The sequence below is a fragment of the Sparus aurata genome, chromosome 22, assembly GCF_900880675.1.
Source record: "Sparus aurata chromosome 22, fSpaAur1.1, whole genome shotgun sequence".
Taxonomy (NCBI): Eukaryota; Metazoa; Chordata; class Actinopteri; order Spariformes; family Sparidae; genus Sparus; species Sparus aurata.
In genome coordinates, this window is record NC_044208.1 from 30,329,510 (window position 1) to 30,354,499 (window position 24,990).

General features: G+C 44.8%; 2 protein-coding genes and 1 long non-coding RNA gene across 11 annotated transcripts in view; 2 read left to right on the forward strand and 1 right to left on the reverse strand.

Annotated features, from left to right (window-relative positions):
- The window catches only part of LOC115574125 (uncharacterized), a 46,034-nt gene extending 45,206 nt beyond the window's left edge, over positions 1-828 (reverse strand). Inside the window, exon 1 of the long non-coding RNA XR_003982419.1 lies at positions 798-828. This is a non-coding gene — a long non-coding RNA (uncharacterized LOC115574125). The remainder of the gene's footprint in view (positions 1-797) is intronic.
- LOC115574089 (NACHT, LRR and PYD domains-containing protein 14-like) overlaps positions 1-24,990 on the forward strand; it is a 915,401-nt gene that overhangs the window by 863,137 nt on the left and 27,274 nt on the right. The window lies entirely within an intron of this gene.
- arid1b (AT-rich interactive domain 1B) overlaps positions 4,839-24,990 on the forward strand; it is a 36,635-nt gene continuing 16,483 nt past the window's right edge. For 2 of the 9 annotated variants that reach the window (XM_030405322.1, XM_030405323.1), the window contains exons 1-9: positions 4,839-5,860; positions 10,227-10,418; positions 13,583-13,729; positions 15,063-15,176; positions 21,241-21,487; positions 21,569-21,643; positions 22,108-22,260; positions 22,354-22,702; positions 23,456-23,641. In XM_030405322.1, the coding sequence (XP_030261182.1) occupies positions 5,174-5,860; positions 10,227-10,418; positions 13,583-13,729; positions 15,063-15,176; positions 21,241-21,487; positions 21,569-21,643; positions 22,108-22,260; positions 22,354-22,702; positions 23,456-23,641 (2,150 nt within the window). In that variant the 5' untranslated portion in view covers positions 4,839-5,173. The remainder of the gene's footprint in view (positions 5,861-10,226; positions 10,419-13,582; positions 13,730-15,062; positions 15,177-21,240; positions 21,488-21,568; positions 21,644-22,107; positions 22,261-22,353; positions 22,703-23,455; positions 23,642-24,990) is intronic. The other 7 variants (XM_030405315.1, XM_030405317.1, XM_030405314.1 and 4 more) reach the window with 6 other exon arrangements.

Sequence of the window (24,990 nt, forward strand, 5' to 3'; positions counted from 1 at the left end):
TTACTTGAGCGGGCCAACAAGGTTTATTAACGACCACTAAAGTTTATCTGATGACCCATCTTAGCATTTTGTAAGTGTGAGAGAACAACAGCAGTCGTAATGGTTTAACAAGTGGGTGATCTCCCGTCGCTCTATCCCTCCTGCAGCTCAACCTGCTCTGCAGTTTGTGGCTATTAAACCAGATTAAGATCATCTCAGTCTGAAACAGGATCTGCAGGAATAGTTCTTTAAGAGAACATGTTGTCTTCATCCTCAAAGCATCATCATCATCAGGTCAGTTTACAGAAAGAACAGTCTCTTACTTTGAGTCTGATGGTCCAGGTTCAGTACTGAAGTCTGGAGGATCTTTGGACTGGTCAGTGTTCATAGACAGACAGCTGGATACTGGAGACTCTGCTCTGTCCTCCTCCTCCTTCACACAAACACTCATCTTCTGCTCTGAAGTCAGTCTGAGAGGTGAAACGCAAGAATCAGGAAACAAGTTTGTTCAAGAGTCACACAAGACGGAGAGAGCAGGAAGTAACACACACTCTCTCTCCCCTTCACACACACATTATACAGTATAATAAAAGCAGCCAGAAGTCCACCTGCTCAGGTTTCTTCACACCTGTGCTTGTTTTATTGGGTTACTGGAGGTTTAAAGAGTATTATTCAGCCAATCAGGACTTTGTGTCCACAGATGAATCAAACTGTCGACTTCACTCCAACATTTCTTTCCTCCACAGTCCACAGGGAGAAAACTGACTCACAGTAAGTAAAGTCACAGTAAATAATCACAATGTGTTTTTAACACTCACCCTGCCTCAGACTGCAGCTGTTCTCCTTCTGCTCCGTCCTCTGAAAATGGAGTCTGACTGAACACTTTCGCTTCCAGGGTTCCTACCTGTGTGTGTGTGTGTGTGTGTGTGTGTCTGTGTGTGTGTGTGTGTGTGTGTCTGTGTGTGTGTGTGTGTGTCTGTGTGTCTGTGTGTGTGTGTGTGTGTGTGTGTGTGTGTCTGTGTGTGTGTGTGTGTGTCTGTGTGTCTGTGTGTGTGTGTGTGTGTGTGTGTGTGTGTGTGTGTGCGTGGGTGTGTGTGTGTGTGTGTGTGTGTGTGTGTGTGTCTGTGTGTGTGTGTGTGTGTGTGTGTCTGTGTGTGTGTGTGTGTCTGTGTGTCTGTGTGTGTGTGTGTGTGTGTGTGTGTGTGTCTGTGTGTGTGTGTGTGTGTCTGTGTGTCTGTGTGTGTGTGTGTGTGTGTGTGTGTGTGTGTGTGTGCGTGGGTGTGTGTGTGTGTGTGTGTGTGTGTGTGTGTGTGTGTGTGTGTGTGTGTGTGTGTGTGTGTGTTGGCTCCTCCCTGTTCTCATGTTCCTCTTCTGATTTTATGGCGGGTTGCAACCACGACTTTTAAGGTTCCTACTGCCACCTATGTGAGTAATAATTTAATTTGTTTCACATCTCTTTGATCACAACATTATAGAGTCATTAACAGTGAATTGTTGAACATGTTGGCCCTCACATACCTGAAGATACTTTGCGCGTCTGGGAAAGAAAGAAAGAAGAAAATGGCGACCTCCAGTGGCACAGATCTCGTATTTAAATGTAAATAACAGGCTTGGTGACAAGAAGAGTAAAGTTTGACTGTCAGATCTGTTCGAGCTTCATGAATTCCTGATTGTCTTTTTAATCCTCCTCCATGTGCAGGAAGAGGAGAAGCAGCTCTGCTTTACGTACCGCTGAGAGGACCGTGGAGAGATTAACCTGTTATTGAACCCACAGTAATGTTTTCATTATTAGCATTATTAGCATTGTCAACAGACAAAATGGTTCTAATACAGCAAAAATATAATCATCATACGGATGATCCTAAATTTAGCTCTTTCTTTATTCAACTGTTTAACTAGATTTTACAGTCTTACAGTCTGAAATAAAGCAGGAATCACAGCCTGATCTGAATTTGTTCATCTTGCTCCATTTATGTACATGAAGTAAAAATAGTCTCTAACATCTCCACAGTCACAATAAGATATAAGTCTGAACGTCTAACTAACGTTTGAAAGTGAAGGCTTTACTTCCAAAAGGCATCAAGCTGATTACCAACGTATTTTAACTGAAATGTTGAGGTTTTAACGTCCCTTGAAGTTTAACATATCTGGCGTTGGATATTCAAATGAGTAAAAACCGAGTAAAAACCCAATACTTACATTTAAATGCGAGATTTGCGCCACTTGAGGTCGCAATTTTCTTCTTTCTTTCTTTCTTCCTTCCCGGGCGCGCAAAGGATCTTGGGATATGTGAGGGCGCAAAGATCGTAGCGATGCATCCAGGAAGAGGGAAAAGAAGGCCGCACGGAGATGAGCTGGTTATCCAGAGCGATTAATTTATATAAAGTGACTCATCCATAAAATGTCAGTCAGTCCGGGTTCATCACTTTGCTCCAGAGTCAAACTGTCCACCTGACACCTGACTGCAGGTGGGCGGGGTTTAGAAACAAATAAAGTGAAGTTTAGAGTCGCTGCACTCTGAACTTGTGATGCTGCAGCTCATGTTGGCTTTAACTCAACCTGCGGTCAGTGATGAAGTCATCATCAGAGAGCTCCAGCAGGGGGCAGCATGCTCTGATCTTCTGTTGGCACTCACTCACCTCTTTATGTAATTAAAATGTCAATATGTTTTTAAAATGTACTATAAAAGAAAAGGTGTTTTTAGTTGTCTGGCAGATGTGATGTCACTTCCTGCTCTGTATAAAACAAACCCATCCATCACTGAGACAAACAGACTCCATGTTTCTACTCAAAGACAGGAAGAAGTTCATGCAGAACATTTGCTGAATTTACAACAAGGACACAATGAGTTACAATCTGTCACACACACAGTTTCACTACATTAGAAAGTTTGTTTTAACTCAACAACTCTTAAATCAACACATTTGTTAATGGAGTCTGGTGATGTTGTCTTACTGGTTCACTGGTTGGATCAGCTGAAACAGACTGTGTAATCCATTCTTCTTCTTCTTCTTCTTCTTCTTCTGAGTGATTGGATCTCAAATGTATCCTCATTCACACCTGTACTTAGAGCCGTCCACCTGTGATCAGATCAGTCTGGGCAGATGTTGACACCAGGTGTGTTTGGATCGTACAGAATGATTCAAGATGTTTTCATGAGCAGCAACCTGATCAGGAGGAGGATGGAGGATGAGCAGAGTTATGTTTTGGGGCTCGTCTCATGAACAGTGCCGTCCCAGAACATCAGTGTGACCCTGATTCTGTCTTCTGCTGCTGCTTTCTGACCCAGTTTCCCTGCTTGACTTGACTGGGTTGTTTCCAGTGCTGCTGTGGGAGGTCCCATCACACACACACACACACACACACACAGACACACACACACACACAGACAAAACACAATTCTTTTTATTCTGCTGTCTGTTTCTGCAGATGTGTCTTGGACTCATGAACGGTGAACAGAACAGTGTTCTGCGGCGCCCCCCAGCAGCTGTATTAGTTATTACAGCCGTAAAAGAGGAAGTGAGGGGAAATACAATAGAGAGAGAGAAACGTGATGTGTTCGACGTAACATTACAGAAGTATCACAAGCTGTTCAGCTGAACTAAGTATCTGTTTTTATTTGATTTATGGTCTCATGACGACGTCTCAGTGGGTTTTACAGCTTCACTGTGGCTGCTAAGCTAACAGTGTTAGCGTACAATCCATCTGTTGCATGTAGAGGGTGTAAATAATGATTATAATAATACAATACATTATATTTAGTGCTTTTCAAAGCCACTTTACAGGTTAAAAAGCAAATACATATATGACATATATACATACGTATATATGTCATATATGAAATATTATGTTTGGAAGCTGCATGTTGGACTTAAAGGAGCATTCTGTAGATTTGTAGAAGAAATTCAAACTGAGAATTGTTAATATTTACAGTAATAATGAGGTCATAGCACAAACTTTACATTTTCTCAGAGGAAAATAAGGTCCCAGTGCACTGTGAAGCTGGACAGGTGGCAGGGTCCGCCACATATAAACACAGTAAAATAGTATAAGTTGTCAGTTTGGTTATTCAGTCATGAAAACAACTGACTGCTCCTTTAATGCTGCAGTTCATAGTGTAATAATGATGTCATCATACACAAACATGTTTGTTCTGGTAGCAGATGATTGACGGATGTACGTGTGTAGATCTGAAGCTTTCAACTGATCAATAAATGAACTTACAAAACAGCGACTTTCATCATCAATTCGCCTAACTGTTGCTTTTATGTCGTCACTATGAAAAATAATTAATATGTTTAATCTTAGACAGTTGGTTTTATGTTTGGAAAACTGTGAGGGGCAGTTTTTTTTTTTCAAAATGTTTTATGGCATAGACAACTTTATTAAGCAGTAGACAGACAGGAAATATGTGAGAGAGAGAGGGACGTGACACGCAGCAAAGGACCTCCGGCCAGAATGGAACCAGGGTCGGCTGCGTATATGGCATGCCCTCTAACCACTCGACCACCTGCACGTCTGTGAGGGGCAGTTTTAATCTTTTATTTGGTAATAACTGACAGCAATCTGTAAATAATAAGAATAAAACAATAATACATGAAGTAAACAAAAACAAAGTCAACAGAGGAAATTAGGACAGCACGGATCATATATGACATGTGGACCTGAACTGGACATGTGTACCTGAACTGGACATGTGTACCTGAACTGGACATGTGGACTGGGAGAACTGGTGGTGAAGGACAGATGTGCACCACCCCTGGAGGAGGTGAAGCAGCGGGGGGAGAGGGGAGACGGGCCGGGCTGCGTCTCTAATGTGACCCGCATGGAGACACGGAGGCTCGGCGGACAGTGAGTGGAAAACGTCGGCAGCAGTGGAGGAGCTGGTGCTGGTGCTGCTGGACCTCCTCTTCCTCCTCCTCCTCCATCATCATCATCATCATCATTATCCCACCACACACCTCCGCCGTCCAGCCAGTTCATCCAGCAGCAGCAGCGGCAGACCAACAACAACAACAACAACAACAACAACAGCCTGCAGGAGAGAGGAGGGAGCAGCGGGAGCCGACAGCATCATGGAGGGACAGAAAACCTCCTCCTGGTGGGGAACAGCCGAGCGGAGGAGCGCCATCACCAACACCAGCTGAACACCAGTGAGGAGGAGGAGGAGGAGGAGGAGGAAGAGGAGGAGCGGATGGATGCCAGTCTGCGATCAGCCGCCAACAGCACCAACAACAACCCTCCTCCGAGTGGGACCAGCTCCGGGTTTAATCATTATTATGGGAATGGAAGAGGAGGGCCCAGCTTCGATCAACATGGCGGACAACAAAGCCCAGGGACGGGGGTAACAGCGGCGCTCTCGGCACACAGCACCATGGATCAGGTTCAGAACTCCCACGAAGGGTACAACAACAACAGCCCGTATAACCACTACCCGAACTATCGACCCGGCTATGGGAACAGTGGATATGGAGGCATGATGAGCCCCTCACGCCAGGGGAACAACCTGCTGGGCCCGGCCGCTGCTAACCACAGCAAAGCGGCTATGACTGCTACCAGCTCCCCGGCTGGAGGAGCAGCTGGCGGCGGAAACAACGGAGGATTTCAGCGGTTCCCCGGACACAGTCAGCAGCAGCTGCACCCGTCCGGAGCCACACCGACTTTAAATCAGTTGTTGACGTCTCCGAGCACGATGATGCGAGGTTATGGAAGTGGATATCCAGATTATAATAATCCTTCTGCACAACAACAGCCGAGCATGGGGCTGGCTAAAGACATGGGCTCCCAGTACGGCTCGGCTGCTCACGGCTGGGGAGGACAACAGCGGAACCACCCGACCATGAGCCCGGGGAGCACCGGGCAGGGCAGCGGCCGGGTCCAGGTGAGTAATGCTTTATTAAAGTAACGTCCACTGCTGTTAGCTGCGGATAAACTCGGCAGAATAATGAGAGGGAGCCGTTTTATTACAGCTAACCTGCTAACCTACGTTAGCCGCTATGCTAACACGTCAGTTAGCTGGTAAGCTAGGTGTGTGTGGTATTTTTTTTGTAGCTTCACTGCAGATAGACATCATTTATACAACAGGACTCACACATCTGGGTATTTTAACACTAACGTATATAAAGATTATTCCTTAATATGCTAGTTGCATATTAAACATTAAATAGCAGCCGTACGAGCTGACAGTGGCGAGTAAAGTCAGTGTTTCTGTTCCGTGTCCAAGGTGACTCCGTTTTTAGCTTGCTAGGCTAAGCTAGCATTAGCATTTTAGCTGCAGTTGACGGAGCAGGACAGGCCTGAAGAGTTTATGTGTGTGTGTGTGTGTGTGTGTGTGTGATGTATATACATTAAATACACTGGTTATATTTGGGGGTTATTTGGTGACAGTCAGTCAGTCAGTTAGCAGGACGGTTAGCTGACAGCTCCTCTGACAGCTCCGTTTACGTCTGACATCATCTAATTGCATCATGTGTGTTAATGATCTGTTCTGAAGTCAGTCGAGGTGTCACCGGCCCTTCAGGTGTCTCCACAGCTTCGGCTCGCCTCTCTGTCATGCTAACTAACAGGCCGCCGGGTGGAGAGGATCAGCTGGGGTGAGCGGTGTGTGTCGCTCCTCTCAGCCGGTGATTTGGCCTCAGCTTCGGGTTGGCACGGAGCCCGTTATGGCCCCATCTCCACACAAGAGCCCTGACCTTCACACATGCAGATTAGCCATGTGGCCGTTACACCCGGCACAACACTGGAGCCACACATCCGTCATGCTCCTCCAGCTGCCCCCCACAGCGTCCGGGCCTGCTGGCGGCCTCCGGTGAGTCGCTCCTGACGCCGGGCATCCCTCCTTCATGTCGGGGAGAGTTCACCGTCAGCACCGCTCTGTGAGTGAGCTGTGGAGCTTCACTGGAACCCAGAGGGATGATTTCCTCATCAGAGATCAGGTTATCTAATCACTCTGTGGGTCCAAAATAAATCACGACAGGACCAGAGATAAAGAAATCACCTAGTGAGAGAGAAAGAGCGAGAGAGACACGTTGAGGCTCCCTGGACACACCTGTGGAAGCTTCCTGGACACACCTGTGGAAGCTCCGGACACACCTGTGGAAGCTCCCTGGACACCTGTGGAAGCTCCCTGGACACACCTGTGGAGGCTCCCTGGACACACCTGTGGAGGCTCCCTGGACACACCTGTGGAAGCTTCCTGGACACACCTGTGGAGCCCCCCTGGACACACCTGTGGAAGCTCCCGACACACCTGTGGAAGCTCCCTGGACACACCTGTGGAGGCTCCCTGGACACACCTGTGGAAGCTTCCTGGACACACCTGTGGAGGCTCCCCGGACACACCTGTGGAGGCGCCCCGGACACACCTGTGGAAGCTTCCTGGACACACCTGTGGAAGCTTCCTGGACACACCTGTGGAAGCTCCCATCACACCTGTGGAGGCGCCCTGGACACACCTGTGGAAGCTCCGGACACACCTGTGGATGAAACTGAGCTTGATGGAAAAACTACTTCCATTGTCAATCCAAATTCTTTATAAAAGTCTAAATTATTTATCCCTCATAATTTCATATTTAATCTCATTACAGTGTTTTGCCTTAATCTAGGCTAAACTTTCATCAACTATTTGTCTTCAACTCGTCTTTATTGTGAATGTAATTATCGTTATCACTTCAGTACTTTTGCAATATTTATTGATTTTTTTATTTATTTCCTTCAATTCTGAAGAGCTTATGAGATTTCCAAATAATAAGAGATATACTGTGCATCAGAATTAGCTATTTTTATCATAAATTAATCTGATGAACATTATATTTTGTTCCGTCAGGAGAAGTTCTGTAATTCAGAACATCTCAGTTCTGCATCATGAAGCTGTTTGTCACATTTCACATCTGGAAAATTTAGAGATTGTAGTTATATTTTGATTAATTGTGCTGATGTTATATAAAACACTGTTTATCACTATTATCAGGTACAATGACCCTTAAACTAATGAAAACACTGTTTTATTAACATATTCTCTCCTGAAAGACATAAAACTTGATATAAACTTTAGATATATGTATTTGAACAACACGTATTATGTCTCAATGTGAACATTTCTGCTCTTCTCTGTTTTATAATAACACATTTTTGTGTTTGTGACTTTTGGGCACACAGTTAATGTCTTTTAATTTGCACGTTTATTAAACGACCTGATAAAACGAGTTGTTCCTCCTATCGATAAGAAATCAAATACAAATCAAGAATAATCAATAAACTTCCTTGCACAACCTTGTTTACATACTTGCCAACATTGGGTTGTGAAAAATAGGGAGATTTTTTTCATCGGTGTATCGGCCCAAGTAACAAGGTTCCTTCGCCAGGTGTGTGATTTATTTGTCATAATTTCTTGCCTTGTATTTTAAACCACACATGTCCAAAATTCTTAGAACAGAAAATTTTTTGAAAAATGACCCTTTAAATCTCACCTACTTGTGAGATTTTGGAAAAGAAAATAATTTTCAGAATTTCAGAATCAGAATCTAAGACATGAGACAAAATAGTGTAGAAGCTGACATTGCTGCTTGAAAATATGTTCATCCTGAGCATTTCAGAAGTCAGTGAGCCACATGCCATGGAAGCTATTGAGAAAAATAATCATAATTTCTGCATATTAATATTCATATTAAATAGAGGAAGCACTAAAATACAATAACAATAGGTGTCTTACTCGTCCAGTTTACTGATACAATCTGCAGCTGGTTTGGAGTCACTGGGTCACATGACATGAAAGATATTCTAAAAAACAGCAGTTATTTTATATTAATATATTTATGCTAAGTAATTTAATGACGGTCCCTAAATCAGTCTTAGTGATTCAGCGCAAGGCTCTGAGAGGTGAGCTGACCGTCCTCCTGCTGCTGACACTGGGAGAACCTCAGTAAAGTCTCAGCTGGACCCGAGTAGATAGCCACAGAATATTGTGTGCAACTTAAATTCCCCATTCGCTCGTGATATTAAACAGACAAAAATCACGTCATCATCAAAATCAAATGATTTTGGCAGACCAGGGTTGCCAGATACTGCAACAAATATAGGGACACAATCTTACTTGTTTCCTTTACTGTAAAATCGGGAGATTAACAGGAGAAATTACTGACCGGGAGCATCGAGGGAGATAGGGTTAAAAATCGGGAGTCTCCCGCGTGAATCGGGAGAGTTGGCAACTATGTGTTTATATCGTCATATTGAAAAATTATTCGTATTTAGTAAAATAAAGAAAATATCTCGTGACTAGCAGATTCTCACTTCTACAGTTTGATGTTATGAACGTAATCAAGCTCCCGTCAGCTGCTTCCAGCTGTTCACATCTGGATTATTGATCCAGTGTTTTCCTGTCCGATCGTCCTCCCTGACAGCTTCCAGCGTCGTGGACAGTTTGTGTTTCCTCGTCTCGGCCGACTGACGGAAACACGTCCTCCAGAGAAAAGGATTAAAGAAGAGGATTAAATGTCTAGGTGGAGTTTTGTGCGTAAAATCCATCAACGCTTTTCTATTTTTAGCCGCAGCAGTGTAACATCTGTTCTCACTGAGTCACTGCTCTCACCTACTGTAATGTCAGTGTGTCAGATACAGTGTGTGTGTGTGTGTGTGTGTGTGTGTGTGTGTGTGTGTGTCTGTGTGAGAATATTAAAGCGTACCCAGGCGTGACTCTTGACTCTGGGCTGAAGTGGCCTCGCAGGCTTTTGGATTGCTCACTTTCTGTCTGAGTGCAGCTTCAGTTGAATCGGCTCTGACAGCAGAGTTTAGTCTCAGGTGTCAGTTTTTTGTTTTGGTTCAGTGAAGGCACCACCTGAGTCTCACGTGATGCTACATTAGCCTCTGATGTGTTCACTGTCCTTGCATCTTTGGGCTTAAGGCAAACTTGATATTTAACGTTGTACAAGGGAGTTTTTAACTGTTAGATGAGTATTTTAAAAAATGGCGTGTTCAAAGACAACAGCGATCCCCTGGAGATGTGGAACAATCTCTCGCCATTGTTCAATAACAACCTCTTTGTGCTCAAAGTTGTCCCACCAGCTAGAGGTCCAACCAGGTCCGGTCCAAAACCGGCAGCGTTGGTGGGAGGACGTAACAATAGCAGCTCCCTTTGTAGTGATTCTGACGCCTCTGTTCGTCAGAGAGTTGATCTATATTTATACGTAAACATTAGAGCAGAACACACAGAAAAAGCTTTGTTTATAGAAATACCTGTGCCTCTCCTGCAGGTGGCGCCCATGGACCCGATGGCGATGAAGCGCTCTCAGCTCTACGGGATGAGCAACAACCCGTACTCCCAGCAGCAGGGGGCGCCATACTCCGGCCAGCCCTACGGCTCGCCCTCCGCCCACAGATACCCGATGGGAATGCCCGGCAGAGGGCAGCTGGGGATGGCAGGGATGCAGTACCCGCAGCAACAGGTAGGAGGCGCTCTGTCCACCATGTTACAAAGGACCTCATTAGGCCTCTTCTTCGTTGGTGTTTGTATCTCATGTCGTTTGTGCCGTCTGTCAACAGTTGCTGTAGTTTGTGTATTTTGAGCGCTGCCTCCTCATCACCGTGGACAACGGAGCTTTAGATGTTGTCATTGCGTCGTGGCGGCTGCGGGCCGGGCCGGGCCGGGCTGGGCCGGGTCAGGCTATGTTCTGCTGCAGACTGGGCTGAGGCTATTTCTAGCCTCCAGACTGCTGGTTTGGGTTCACTGATGACTGACGCTGCCTCTGATGCGTCACAAACAAAAGGATTAAACCAGTTGTCTGCAGCGTTTGGCTGGAATCAGACAACAGGGAATTTAAATCAGAATAAAAAACAACTGAGATTTTGATTAAACTCAACACGGCAGTTTGGATTCAGGACTGACTCTTAGTTTTAACCGACCACAGAATTTTCTTTCTTTCTCGTAAGAACAACACATTGTGAGTGTGTGGATGAGGGCAGGATTGTTTCCAGTGCTGTTGAGAAGATTTCAGGTGGTGTCGGCAGACTTTATCTCCTGCCGCTCGAAGATTACTCTCATCACAGTTTTCTTCCCCGGAGGTTTTTCTTTTAGTCCTTCGATCGTCTGATGTCGCCTCGTTCCCCGAAGCCTCTCGCAGAGTACCAGTGACATGATTACATCATTACAGGTTGACAGACATTCTCCTTTTGTTCAGCCGGAGGGAACTTGTGTCAGTGTTGTCATCTCTGCTCGCTGAGACTCGGATGAAGACGCGACGGCAGAGGGAGGAAATGTAATGACTTCTCTGTGAGCGAGGCCCCAGGTGGCCCCGGGACTCTTCTCTTATTAACTCTCTGATTCCACATGAAATTGGACCAGTCAGCTTCCCCCTCTGTGCTTGCAGGCTGGTTCTGGTTTCAGGCTGTAGGTGTTGGACTGTTTTCATCCTTCACTTTGAAACAGTCTCAGTCTCTGTCTTCACTCTTTAATCATTCCAACTGATAAAAATATCAATCAAGTATGTTTTTGGTATTTCTTCATTCCTTCGGGCAGAAAACTGTTATAGTTTTTATTGACCAGGTTTTAGATTTGTATGTTGCAGCCAGTTTCCACAGATACGATTCATCTGTGACGGGTCTTTAAAGTGAGCGAAACGAACGGACATATCGGCCGAGCTTGAGCTTAAAAGTAAGATATGTTACGACTCGCCCTTTGTTCTACGTGTTGTTGTGTTCTCACGTTATCTCAAGTATTCCCGACAATGTTCAAACCAGAGAAATCCACCAGTTTACTTATGATGGTTTCATTCTGGTTTCATTCGGTCGTCTGAGGAAAGTCAGTGAACAAGACCAAATTTAAGGTGAATAAAACTTTAAAACATTAACTCGTCTGTTCCTCAGGTGTGAATGGGGATGAAATAAATATGAAAATTGTAAATAAAACTCCAGTCTGGAGCCACTCGTGAGTCACTAGACGTTAAATTAAAGATGGTGGTGAGCTGAACTGTGAGGTGTTTAAATTAAACCTCTCCCCGATTCAAATGTAAAGAATGAACTTACATGATGCAATGATGCTTTATCTTACATTAAAATGCATGTAATTAATTAGCAGTAGTTTTATATTAAAGTTTATGTTGCATTAAATTCCCATTAAATTCTATTTTGATTGAATCAAATGTATTTATTTGATCGCTGTTAGTTTTGAATGACTTTTATAACATCCAGCCGTCATCATGTGTCGACCACACTGACACGATAACTGACCAACAAGTGAGATAATATCTGCCATTAATATCATCTGATGACGCGTCATTCACAGTGTAGTTAAAATAATAATAAGTACAATAAACTTTATTTTTCATAAGCACAATTCATTTGCAAAATGCAGCACAAAGTGCAAAACAAACTTTTTCTTTGTGTTTCTTTGAGTGAAGATATTCAGAAACTCTGTTTTCACTGTTTTTATGTCTGGACGGACAGAAATGGAGATATTTGGAAATGATGACGCAGACTATAGAGTTTGATGATGAGTCATATTGTTTGTTACATTTAGAAACGCACCAACAGACATTGATAATGAAGTGATGGAAAAGACAAAGAACGGCTGCTGAGAATGTTTTCCTGTGTTATGATCGCTCTCGTTTCTCTGACTCGTTCACTCTTTACTCTGTAACTAAGCAACCGACCAACTTCTTCTACTTCCTGTTTACACCTGCAGGCTCATGCCCGGTGTGTGTGACTGGCCATGGGATGTGTGTCATCAGGTGTGTTGTGTGGATGGAGATTATTTCTGAAACATTACTCGTGGGACTGTGCTTCTTTTTTGTTTTTTAGTTTTTTAACCATGTTTTTAAAAGTACCTGTGGACTCCAGCTGATCCTCTCGGACCTTCAGGCAGAATGTCCACCAGATGTTTGGTGTGATGTACAAACATATTCAGAATTTGTTTGACCTTTATATTTAATTTCCCTCTCCTGAGAGTTCTGATTCACACCTGCTGTGATCAGATTCCTCGGGGTGGATGGTACCAGGTGTGATCAGATCCCTCGGGGTGGATGGTACCAGGTGTGATCAGATCCCTCGACCAGGTACAGGTGTGATCAGATCCCTCGGGGTGGATGGTACCAGGTGTGATCAGATCCCTCGGGGTGGATGGTACCAGGTGTGATCAGTCTTCGTGCTTCCTCCTCAGAGCGTTATCCTCCTTACAGCACATCCTCCTCTCCTCGGGAATAAAACGCCACAGAATGCAACAAGACGTAACTTCGCTGCAGCTCTCAGCCGCTGCTGCATTGACTGCCTTGCTCAAGAGCACCTCCTGCACGTACTCGCACACTGACTGCTGTCTAACGGACGGCGCCAGGCAACAGGAACAGCGCTGTGAAGTCAGTGTGATGATGTAAGCAGGTGTCGGCCATGATGTCTGCAGGATCATCAGTGAAGGCCACAAACTACAGCTGATCAGCTGATCAATAACAACCTGACTATGGATCTATTGATCTTCAGAGTCATTAATGAAGAGGAGCCAGCAGTGTTTCTGCTGTGCTCTTGTTTTAGATTGTTGTAGTAGCTCCTCCCACTGTCCTGTCACCTGGCGGCGTCTCTTGGTCCTCGTCACTCAGTCTGCTGGTGTCTCTTGTGTCCTCAGATGGGTTCTCAGTACAGTCAGCAGCAGCAGCAGAGCGTGGGCGGTTACTGTCAGCCGGGCCAGCCGCCATACTTCAGCCCCCCGCAGCAGCAGCCCGCCGCCCCGAGCCAGCCGCCGTACATGCAGCCCCGCCCACTGCCGCAACAGGTAGGTGTGACCGAGAGCCTCACTGGACACAAACACCTGGTGGATTCATTCTGATCACTATTGTTGAGAAAACACGAGGTTTTTTATTAAAACGTATTCAGATCTCGTTGGACAGAGTCTCTGATCTTTGCTCGTCCTGTCGCTGCGTTTTCCTGCACCAGACTGAAGCAGAAGCGAGTGTTTCGGGGAGGAGACGTCTCAGTCGAAGCCTCCAGAGAGTTTAAAGCTTCTGCTGGTGAAGCCGTCAGCTTTTCTTGCATCATCACGAAGCCCCGGAGGCTTCAGCAGGGTCGACACCTCTGACGGTGCTGCGAAAATACATTTTGTCTCCGAACATCTTAAAACAAGAAATAAAGTCTGCCACCAGGTCGACTTTATCGCTCTGCTTTTATGTAGAGAGATTAAATTGAATTCAATTATTTGAGGGCAGAAGCTCTGGAGAACAAAATAACTACGCTGAGAATAAAGTTTTATTTTAAATGGAAGATTGAGTTTCTGATGTAACCTCCGAGTAACCAACATAATTCAGGGATTATTGCGTTCAGTATTAAATAGATGAACTGTACAACGTGGCCTCAGCTGTGACTTCAATTTAACTTTCATTGATACGTCCTCAGGTGGATTATGTTTAAAGTGTTTGACAGGAAAAACAAGAAGCAACAGAGGAAAAATCGGTTCACAGTATGACTCATAATCCTTCACTGATTCCTACTCGGACTTCTGTACGTTGTTAGTAAAGCTGACAGAACCACATGGTCCGACATACATGGATCAGGATGAACTGTACATATCTATCGTCTCACTGGCAGCCAACCTGTAACAAGCATCTCCCCTAAAATCGATACTGAACTTACGTCTGTTCATGAAACCTGAGAGACAGTTCAGCTGTCAGTACGTCTGTAGCTTCTGACTGAAACTCTTTAGTTTCTCTCGTCCTGTTTGTTCTTTAATCATCAGCTGTGTTTCATGTGTTCACCTTCAGCTGGATCAGGAGTCGTGTTCAGTTACTGCTGCTGGAAACCTGTGATTCTGCTTCAAAATAAAAGCCTTTAAATGACTAAATAACAGGTGGCTTTTATTGTGAAGAGGTTATAGTAAATGAAAGGGTTTTGTAGCTGTATTAGCGGAGCTGCTTTGTTAGCAGGGATTCTTAGGTAGGACTGTGGTGATCGAGACAAGTGGTTGAAGACTCGCCCTCAAGCAGGCTGTGGCGGAAAAAAAGTCCCTGCCGGACCGAGCCAAACCGAGTAGAACCAGGCCGGCAGATGTGTTGGGATAAAATCTAAATATCTCTGAGCATTCGAACTTTGTGTCTTCGTCTGTCTCGACTCAGGAGGTCCCGCAGGAGGCGTATGGGGGGCGGGGCCAGTCTGCCGCTATGACTCCTGGGAAACCAAACCACGAGGAGTTGAGTCTGAGCCAACAGGAGCGGCCGTCCAGCCTGCCGGTAAGTCTGAGCGTCACAGAGACGAGTCAGTGCTGCCAGTTTGTTTATTTGACGTCCAAAAACGAGATTCAAAGCAGAACTAAGTTTGTCACACAGTCAAATATAAACTCATTGCTTTACTTTCTTACTGAATGTGATATTAGATTAAAAAACCATCAGAAATGATAACCTGGTACTTAACAAGAAAATGCTCTTAGACCACCAGCACCAACGAACACGTCCTCAACAACAGTCTTCTTCATGATCTCAGTAAACAAAAACACTCAGTTTGTGACTCGACACATCAGAAAATCCACCCACGTGATGCAACTCGTGTCTAATTGACAAACTTAGTGATTCTTCAGTCCGCTGAGGATGTGATGCCCGAAAGATGTGCTGAATCTCTTCTTGACCCATAAAATAACTGCTTCACATCACTGACAGGATGAACGTAACGTGACAGTCTGGACCGGAACTCCTCAGAGCGACAGACAAAGAACAGTTTGGTTCCTCAGATCAAGCTTTGTTTGTGGTCCTGTTTAATTCAAATAGAACTAGAAAAGTGGCGATTATGTTTTGGATGAAGCAGCTGTGCGTTCCTGACTTCCTGCCCTGGTTCTGATCAGAAATGGTCAAGTCCAACAGAAGGAGCTCTGTTGTATGAAAAGAAGAGCAGTTTGTTGTGTCAGGCTCAGCGGTGGTGATTCAGAGCTCCCTGCTGTCTGTTGGTTCTCATTGTTCCGCACCGCTCTCGGCGTCGTTGTTGTCGATAATGGCGGCGTCCTCTTTTCTCTGGAGCTGAACCTGGCAGGTATCACGCTCTGAGCGCCTGACGCGTCCTGCTGGGTCGTCCCTGTGTTGGCCGGACCTCACACTGAGAGACACGACGGAAATACCAACCTGTCCTCGTGAACGCTGACTCAACTGTAATCTGGCTTTAAAGACTTTCAGCTCTGCAAGAACTGATGGTTTCACTCAACTCAATCCTTACAGATAAAGAATGAAGTCATCTGTATTTATTTTATCATTTAGTCTGAAAAGTTAGTAAGATATCAGCAAATATTTCTCACAAGTCAGCATTCATTTTATTTGTATTATTATCATTTAATCTGTTGATTATTTTCTCAATTAATTGTTAAATTAAAACATTGAAAGATGGTAGTGAAGCTGTCCGTCTCTTAAACAACCCAATTTACTCAAATCACTGAATTCAGATATGACGCTGTGTTTTTGTTTGTACAGTCACAGGAAACACTCAAGACGGCGTCATAAATTAAAGAGAGAATTTATTGGACAAATGGTTAATACGCTCCACTGAGTGCAGGATGACTCATCAACATTTTAATGATTTTTCAGGAAGTAACAAACTTAAAATTACCATTAAAACAACTATATAATGGCTTGTTTGACACTGTTGGTTCTGAAACTGAAGAATAATTATTCATACAACAATTAAGAAATGTGTTACACTCTTTAGTTTGTACGAGGAAAAGGTGGAAGAAGAATGAAATCTGTTAAAGAAGAAACGAGACATTGATAATAGTTTTTAAAGTCTTGTATTTTTAAACAAATGGGAGAAAATCACAAGATGAGGATTCTGAAAGTTGTAGTTTTCTTGACTTACTCTCACTAGTGTGTATTAAACTGTCTTTGGTTACATTTTTGATTAGAAGGAGATTCTGTGAACTTCTTAATTAATGTATAAATGTAAAAAAGTGAATCAAATAGTTTCAATAAGGTTGTAGTTCAAATCTGTCAGTGGAGAAATTAATGTGATATTGATGAAGGCGGATGTATTCCAACAAAGGGAAATAAAACAAATATAGAACATTTTTGTGGCTATTCGAGTGTTGTGAGCCACGATCACGTTGCTGCTCTGGTACAAACATTCGCCTGCTGATGTAGCGCAGCGCCTTCAGAGATAAACTCACCTCACTGAAAATCAACCCACATTTAGCGCTCAGTGAATGTTAATTTGAGAACCTGCCGTGCATCCAAAAGGAAGAGGCATGGATTAAAAGATTGATCTCAGAATTTGTATTAATCTGAATTTCACAGCATTAGCATCAGTTAGAGATAACAGAGGTCCGATAACGGAGCCCTGGGGAACACCTTTTCTCCGTCACGTTGGACTGCAGACGTTTCACTCAGTTGGAAAACCGTTTTTAAAGCATCTCAAAACGCTGCTCGTTCTCTCCATCTGCCCACTGCTCCGTCTCTCCCTGTTCTCCTTTAATTATTTCTATTTTTCATCTCTTGTCTCCGCCTCTCTCTCTCTTTCTTTCCTCCGTCTCTTCATCATCCCTTTTAAATTCCACCTCTCCCTCTTGGTCTTGTTTCTTATTTCTCTCTCTCTATCCGTGTTAGCCTCCTTCTCTCTCTCTCTCTTCCTCTCTTTTTCTTCGGAGGCTCTGTTTGAAGCCAGGGGTGCTGATGCAGTTGCTATGGCAACAGGCGGAGGGGAGACAGCTCTGTTGCAGGAAGAAAAAAAAATCAGCAGAAATCAGCTGCACCCGAAGGCCTCATAGACTCGTTAATAAGTTGACTTCATGATAGTCAGCCCTCTTCTTTTATTTCCTCCTGTTCAAACACTCGAGTGAGAAATGATCTGATTTATTTAAATCTCTCCTAATGAAATGAAACTTAAACCTCACAGTGAAGCAGCGCTGCTGTTTGGAAACACGGCGGACATTTCATCTGAATTTTAACGCTACGGAAATGAAAATGAACATAAATAACTAATTTAAACGTGAGAGATGTTGGGATAGTTAGAGTCAGAGATCCTTTATTGATTTGTTTGTGAAGAGGACTCACTCAATTTTTATTTTTGGTAAATATTATTTGAACATGTCCAAAAGACACAAGGATAAAGTCAAGTTGTTGTTGTAAAATACCCCTATCATTTAAAAATGACACATTAAACCAATGATCTGTTGATTGATTTATTGATCCAGGCACGATAGTTTTTTGTTTTCATCTGAAATTGTTGCACATTTAAAAATGTACGTACAAAATGTTATGACAGTCATGTTTACACTCTGACTCTGATTTATTAACGCATCGGGCGCAATGTTCAAGATTTCTGTTTTTTACTGGTTGACAAAAAACGTATCCCAAAAAAAAATACAGACTTGGTGCTCGAAGGCCTGAACGATGTCAGAGTCGGTGAATAAAGACACTTACTGACTGTTTCTGCAGCGTAACTGCTCAGTGAGCGTCATCACAGCAGCTAAAGTCATCCTCCGCTGTGCTTCACACAAAAACAGACAAAACTTTTCTTAAGTGTGTTGAAAACACAGGATGCAGTTTGACTGAATCAGCCGACTTTCTTCATAAAATGTCTTAAATCAATGAAGATATTTTCTTCCTCCATCATTCAGTCCATCGAACCTCCTCAGAGGATTAAACATGACCGCTGCAGGTGATCAGGAGGAGGAAGGAGGAGAGGATGGGGAGGAAGTAGATGGAAAAGAAGGTTGTCAATGAAGAGCAGAGCAAGAGAGAAGGAGGTGAAGGTTGAAAAGAAGGAGGAAGAGGAAGGATACAGGAGGAGGAGACGAGAGGGAACATGAGAGGAGGAGGTGAAGGAAGAAGGAGAGGAGGAAGAGAGACAGAATGATTCATGCACTCGCATCCAGTCGAGCCAAGAGACGTATTTAAATCACAAAACGGAGGGAGAGAAGAAGAGTGTGATGGAGGGAGAGGAGGAGAGAATGAGGTGTACAGGCTGATAAGAAAAGAAGAGGAAAACAAGGACACAGAAAGGAGGAGAGTAAATAAAGACAAGGTGGAGGAGAAAGACTGAAATGGGGAGAGAAACAGGAGAAAGGACGAGAGAAGAGGGAACGAGGACAAAGAAAGGAGGCAAGTGAAGAGAAAGCAGGAAGGAAAGGATGGAGGAGTAGGACAGGAGGAGAGAATGAGGTGTACAGGCTGATTAAAGGAGGAGAAAGAACTGGGGAGGAGAAAGAAAGGAAAGGAATTGAGGGTGAGATATGGAGATGGAATGGAGTAGAAGGAGAAAAGGTACATGAGGACAAAGAAAGGAGGTGAGATACGGAAGGGAGGAGGTGATGGAAGAAGAGGAGGAGATGAAGGGCTGTAAGACAGTTAGCTGTTAAGTTCAGGGACGCAAGGAGGAGATGAAGAAAAAGACTTGAGGATACGAGAGGAGGATGAAAAGTGAAGGAAGATGAAGTATGAGGTAATGAGAGGAAACGAAGAGGAGGCCAAGAGGAGGAAGAGGAAGTTTGAGCCGAGGAGGAGAAAGAGGAGAAAGAGGAAGGTCGAGTGAGGCTCGAGACAAACACTCTCTCACTCTTTATAATTAGAACACACGTGTGTGTGTGTGTGTGTGTGTGTGTGTGTGTGTGATGCAGCGCAGCAGCTGATTGGCTGAGCTGTTGGCAAGGGAGGGAGGGAGGATGGGTTGCTGCTTTGTGATTGGCTGGCTGGAGGCCCAGGGGCAGATGGGAGATTTCAGCGCAGTGCTCCTCTTCTTCTTTGACTCTCCTCCTCCTTTCCTTCCCTCCTTTTCTTCTCTCATCTTCATCTCTTTTCTCTCCCTCTCCTCTTTTATCTTTTTCTTTCTGTGTCATCGTTCCTCCTCTCACCTCCTTTCTTTCTGTATCCTTCCTCCTTTCTCTCCATCTTCTTCCTCTCTGCTTTCCATTTCCTCTTCCTTTTAACTCCTTCTCTCAATGTCTCTGTCCTTCTCCGATGGCTTTTCTTATTCTTTCTTCTCCTCTCTGCTTTCCTTCTCTTCTTTCCTATCACACCATCCATCCATCCATGTCTCCTGTCTTTGTTTCCCCTCCCTCCTCTTGTCTCCACTTTCCACTTTTAGCCAGGTTTTAAAGTCAGTTTTTACAGCGGTCACAACTTGAGCGTCACAACTCCCCGTAAAATATGAAATGACTCTTTTGCTGATCAGAATTTGGTCCAGTAAAAGTCGTAAGGAGCCGCATGATTAAATAATTTTATCTATATTCAAGTTCGGCGTGTGCTCGTCAACACACATCAAAGCATCAATCTGTTTCCTTTTTGCACTGGATGAAAAACCCTCCAACATCTGGCTTTTGTCTTTGATGTGCGAATGCGAACGGTCCGACTCATTTATTCGGCGCCAAGTTTAAAAGAGAGACTTAAGTGAGACATTTAAAACAGAACCAGCGTCGGTATCATCAGTACCAGATCCTTGCCAGCCTCTCAACAGAGATGAGAGAGAAGTCAGATGTCTCACTCCTTTGCAGCTGCAGAAGAATCGATGTGTCTAGTTCAGAATATCACTGAGTAAGATTGTGTAAAAGAAGTCTTCTGGAAAATGTTCACCAGTTTTGTCTGTGACTGAATCCAACACACGTTTATATCTAACGCGCCCTCACAGGATCCCCGACTGGATCCACACATTGAGGTCCCAAACATGAATTAACAACGATGTAAAAGAGAAAACAGAATTATCAACACACAGATGTGGTTGTCGCTGAGTTAGCTGCTCTTTGTCTCTGTGAGCTGCTGATGTTTCTCTGCACCAAACTCAACACTGAGTCACCGAGTCGATGCTGTCAGATTCACTCTGACGCAGGTTAAAAATCTGCTTGTTCGTCTTCGTTCTGTTGGTTTTGGTCAAACTGTTAAAGATCTAATATGAAATATTTCGGCAGACACATTACTGAACATAAACGCCCGACAATGGATGTCCGCTCCGGATCACTGCTGCAGTCAGGCTGATCAACAGGAGTGAAGATCAATCACCGTTTTAATCCCACAAATCAGAAAGTCTTCTCCGAGCTCTGCTCCTGTTGATAAACAGCTCTGGATCAGATTCTGATGAGACTCCAGGTGTTTGTTCCTCCAGCAGGTCTGGATCTGCACCAACTCCCACACAACGTCTTTTGTTTTGTTTTTATTTGAGAGTGGCAGAAATGACACATTGTGCCTGTAATGCCATCACTGATCAGTCGGTGATCGTCCTGTTTATTGATCGACTCATTGGAGGCAAAATGTTTGTAGAAATATTTTCGGTCCAAAACAAAATGTTGAGATTCAGAACTTGATGAAGTGACATCATCTGTCTGTGTTTCAGGATTTGTCTGGTTCTATCGATGACTTGCCCACCGGTACCGAAGCAGCAGTGAGTTCCGGGGCGTCGGGCTCCGGCAGCGCTCAGGGCGACCAGGGGACCCCAGCCCGCTCCCCCTTCTCCCCCCATGTCTCACCTCGACTCCCCCCACCAGCTCGCACCGGACCCTCTCCCGCCGCATCACCATCCCCTGCTGGGTCTGGCAGCCAGTCGCGATCCGGGCCTATGTCTCCCGCCACCAGTGGACCAGGTAAAGTCATGATGTCATTTCCTGTCTTTACTCTGTTTATAGAACAAGACACTAACACCCTGTCTCTGTTCCCCCCCGCAGGCTCTCAGCTGACCCCTCAGGTCTCTGGTCCTGGATCAGATGTTGGTCCTCAGTCTGCCATGACTCAAGACAGAGGTACGACTCACTCACCTGTGGCAGACTGTTGTGGATTCATTCTTCTTTATCGCACTGTTAAAAACATCTGACCGATCATCATCATCATCATCATCTCACTGTCTCTGTGATAAATGAGCTACAGGCCCTTCAGCGCTGCTCACCTTCAGGAACACTTTGGTTTTGTCCTGTTTCATTTTTGAGCCGCTGCCAGAACAAATCCATCAGTCCCAGAGTTTAAACTGTCTACAGTCGTACACGATGTCACCTTCACTAGAGAGAGAGTCAGTCGGATCATCTTCTGCGGATCGCGAATGTTTATAGAAAACCTCTGTACTGACTGATCGATGGTGCGAGCACATAATGGCTGTTTGTACAGTTGTTTGGTATTTCCTCTTTTGATGGAGCTAGCAGTTTCCACCTGCTTCCAGTCTTTGTGCTAAGCTAGGCTAAACACAGACTCCTCGTCTCTGTTGTTTCCACAGGTTTCCCTCCCTCCATGCAGCGTAGCACCCAGGGGCCTCAGTTTGGCCCCCAGCAGTCAGCACCGCCCATGTCCCCTCACTCGGTGTCGGGGGGGCCCATGCACCACGGCTCCTACCAGCAGGCCGGCTCGTATGGCCAGTACGGCCCACCAGGTGAACACTGTGACCTCCATGGGAAACACATTTATAGAAGCAGCAAAAGTAAAACTTTCAGTTTTCATAAATATTTCTTCTCACCCTCTATAGGTAACTACCCCCGTCCCCCCCACTATGGAGGGGCCCCCAGTGCCAACTACAGCAGCCCTGGCCCGGGCCCCAGTTTAGCCAACAGCTTGGGGTTGAACGCCAGCAGTCCCATGCACGGTCAGGGACCATCCACCCCAGCAGGTCGAGGACCCGGGCCTGGCCCGGGGGGGCGGCCTTACCCTGCTGGAGGGAGCGCCATGGCCCCAACCTCCCCCGGCATGCCACAGCCTGCTGGTCAGGGTATGGGGCCTCCGGGGCCCAATGCCGTCCGCAAACTACCCGAGATCGGCCCCAACGTCGGGCCAAGTGCCAACTCCTCCTCGACGTCTGCAGCAGCCGCCCAGGGCAGGTGAGTCACAGAGAATCAGTTTAGATATTCATGTGAAGAAAAAGGTTTAACCTGTCAGCACTCGTTCATTTTACACACATTTAAATTATCACAGAACATTCTCTTTGTTTTTTTGATGATTTTCTTTACTTTCTGTTGCTTCAGTTATTAAATAGTTATTTGTCTAGAAACAGTTTTAAGAACAGATTCAGAGAGGCTCCAACATCTGACACACACGTCTGTCATCGTTTGTCTGCTGGGTTTAATTGATCGGTTCAGTCCTCGTCAGCAGCTGACTGTCACTTCTCTCTGGGTTTGTGCTCTTTGGTTCAGTTGTCAGGTTAATTTTAAATCATCAGAATCATCAGATTTGTTTCTTGTTTGTTGTTTATGAACTTTTTTTTTAAACGAGACAAAATGTGGCCTAAACAGTTAGAACGGGTTAGAGCTCAACTATCAAATACAGTCCGTCAGCATTTCATTTTCAAAAATTGTATTAAACAAATTGACATTAAATTATCTGCTGCTGTTAAAAATCTTTTTTTATAAGCGACTACAACAACTCTAGCTGTGTTTTGGACGTTCATCTGTGCTGATACTGAAGACGAGGAGAGAGTTGCTCAACACATCAGGTCCAAGAAAAGAAACAGATCCTCTCATTGGCTGTTTGCAGAGTTTTGTGTTTGACATTTTTAAAATATGTGTTATTGTTTGAAGCTGCAGAGGAAAGTTGTCAGTTTCTGTTGCTTCTGCCTCGTCCATCCATCCCTCCAGGCCTCCCTTCGCTCGTTCCCCTGCCTACCACAACCAGTCCTGGCCCGGCGGTCGACCTGCCCTCTCTCCTACCCTTCAGCCCCCTCATCCTCCTCCTCCTCACCCTCCTCCTCCTCCTCACCACTCCCAGCAGGAAACCTATGTTCAGCCCAAGCCCACCTTGCAGACCCCCCCTGAGCATTATGGGTAGGTTTGGGAGCACAGCCTGACAGATACGCAAATATTTAACTTAAGTTCTGTTTTCTTTCCTTAAGTGGTTCTTCATTGGATTCAAGGAACTTAGAATATAAGTGAGGGTCATTACATAACCAAATCTTGCTTTGGGTCAGACGGTGGCGCGGGACTAAAACCCAACATATCTATGTCTGATGACCTCTGATGGAGAAATGCCTCCAGAGAATGAAAGAACACACTTCAGAGACGAGGTTAACATCTGAGATTCCGATCCAAACGTTGTTTGTTCCTTGATCTCGTGGAGGAAAATCTCCTGTTTGCGCTGCTGTAACTGCAGTCTCATCAGCAGAAACTAGTGGGATCTGCCTCGTTTGATCACAGAATTATCAGCCCTGTCATTTGGTTGAAAACTCCTCTCTGAAGTGTGTCTTCATTTCTCTAAGATATGTTGGGTGTGTTTCTCCATCATCTCCCATTGACTTCAATTCAGCTGACGCCACAGTCCGGCCTCAGACTGAGATGCAGTGACATAATGACCCTTCCTTCTTCTTCAGGTTCCCTGGTTGGATTAGAATCTTTATTAACAAAACCGACCATTTTGAAAAAAATGCTGCTTGCCGTGTCTGTGTGTGTCAGGCTCTGCTGCACACTGAGAGGTTCCGGGTGGTTTTACTAACAGGACCACTTCCTGTCCTCTGATGAGTCCTGCATGGCTTCAGTGAGGCTGCTGCTGTTGCTCATGTGTCTTCATCGGGAAATTAAACAAACTGTTTTAATATTCACCGCTGCTGAAGCTAAATGTGTGAAACGTGTACATGATACTTCAGTCGGGCTCTCGATGTGAGAAGGTCGCATGCTGGAGAGTTGTTAGCTAATTTACCACTGATCTTGAGAATACAAGAACAGTTTATATGAAATCTTTCGGTCCTTTCTCTGTTTTTTCTCTTACACAGCTGTGTTTCTCTCTCTAATAAGACCCGAGTCCACATAGTGTTTCTTTAGAGAAGAAAAGCGCTGGCTGTGCATGTCGTTTACTATCTTTTTGTCTTTTTATTTGACATTATTTATTTGACAAAATTACAGTGATTGTTAACGCCTAGGCCAGGAAAAAGACAAAAAGCCACAGAGCAGCTGTGTAGCGCTCAGGCAAAAGATGCTGGACGCTGTGTCTTTTCTCTGGGCGTCTGCCTGCTGCCGTGGACGCTCGCTCCTCATTGGAAACTGTTAGCTAACATGTGGACACGGGCCATAACTGCACGACTCCTGCAGACGGACACTTCATCTCCTTCCTCAGCGTAACTTCCCGCATGTGAGCTGCTGCCTCATCGGTTTGATCACATCTCATTGTAATAATTAAACCC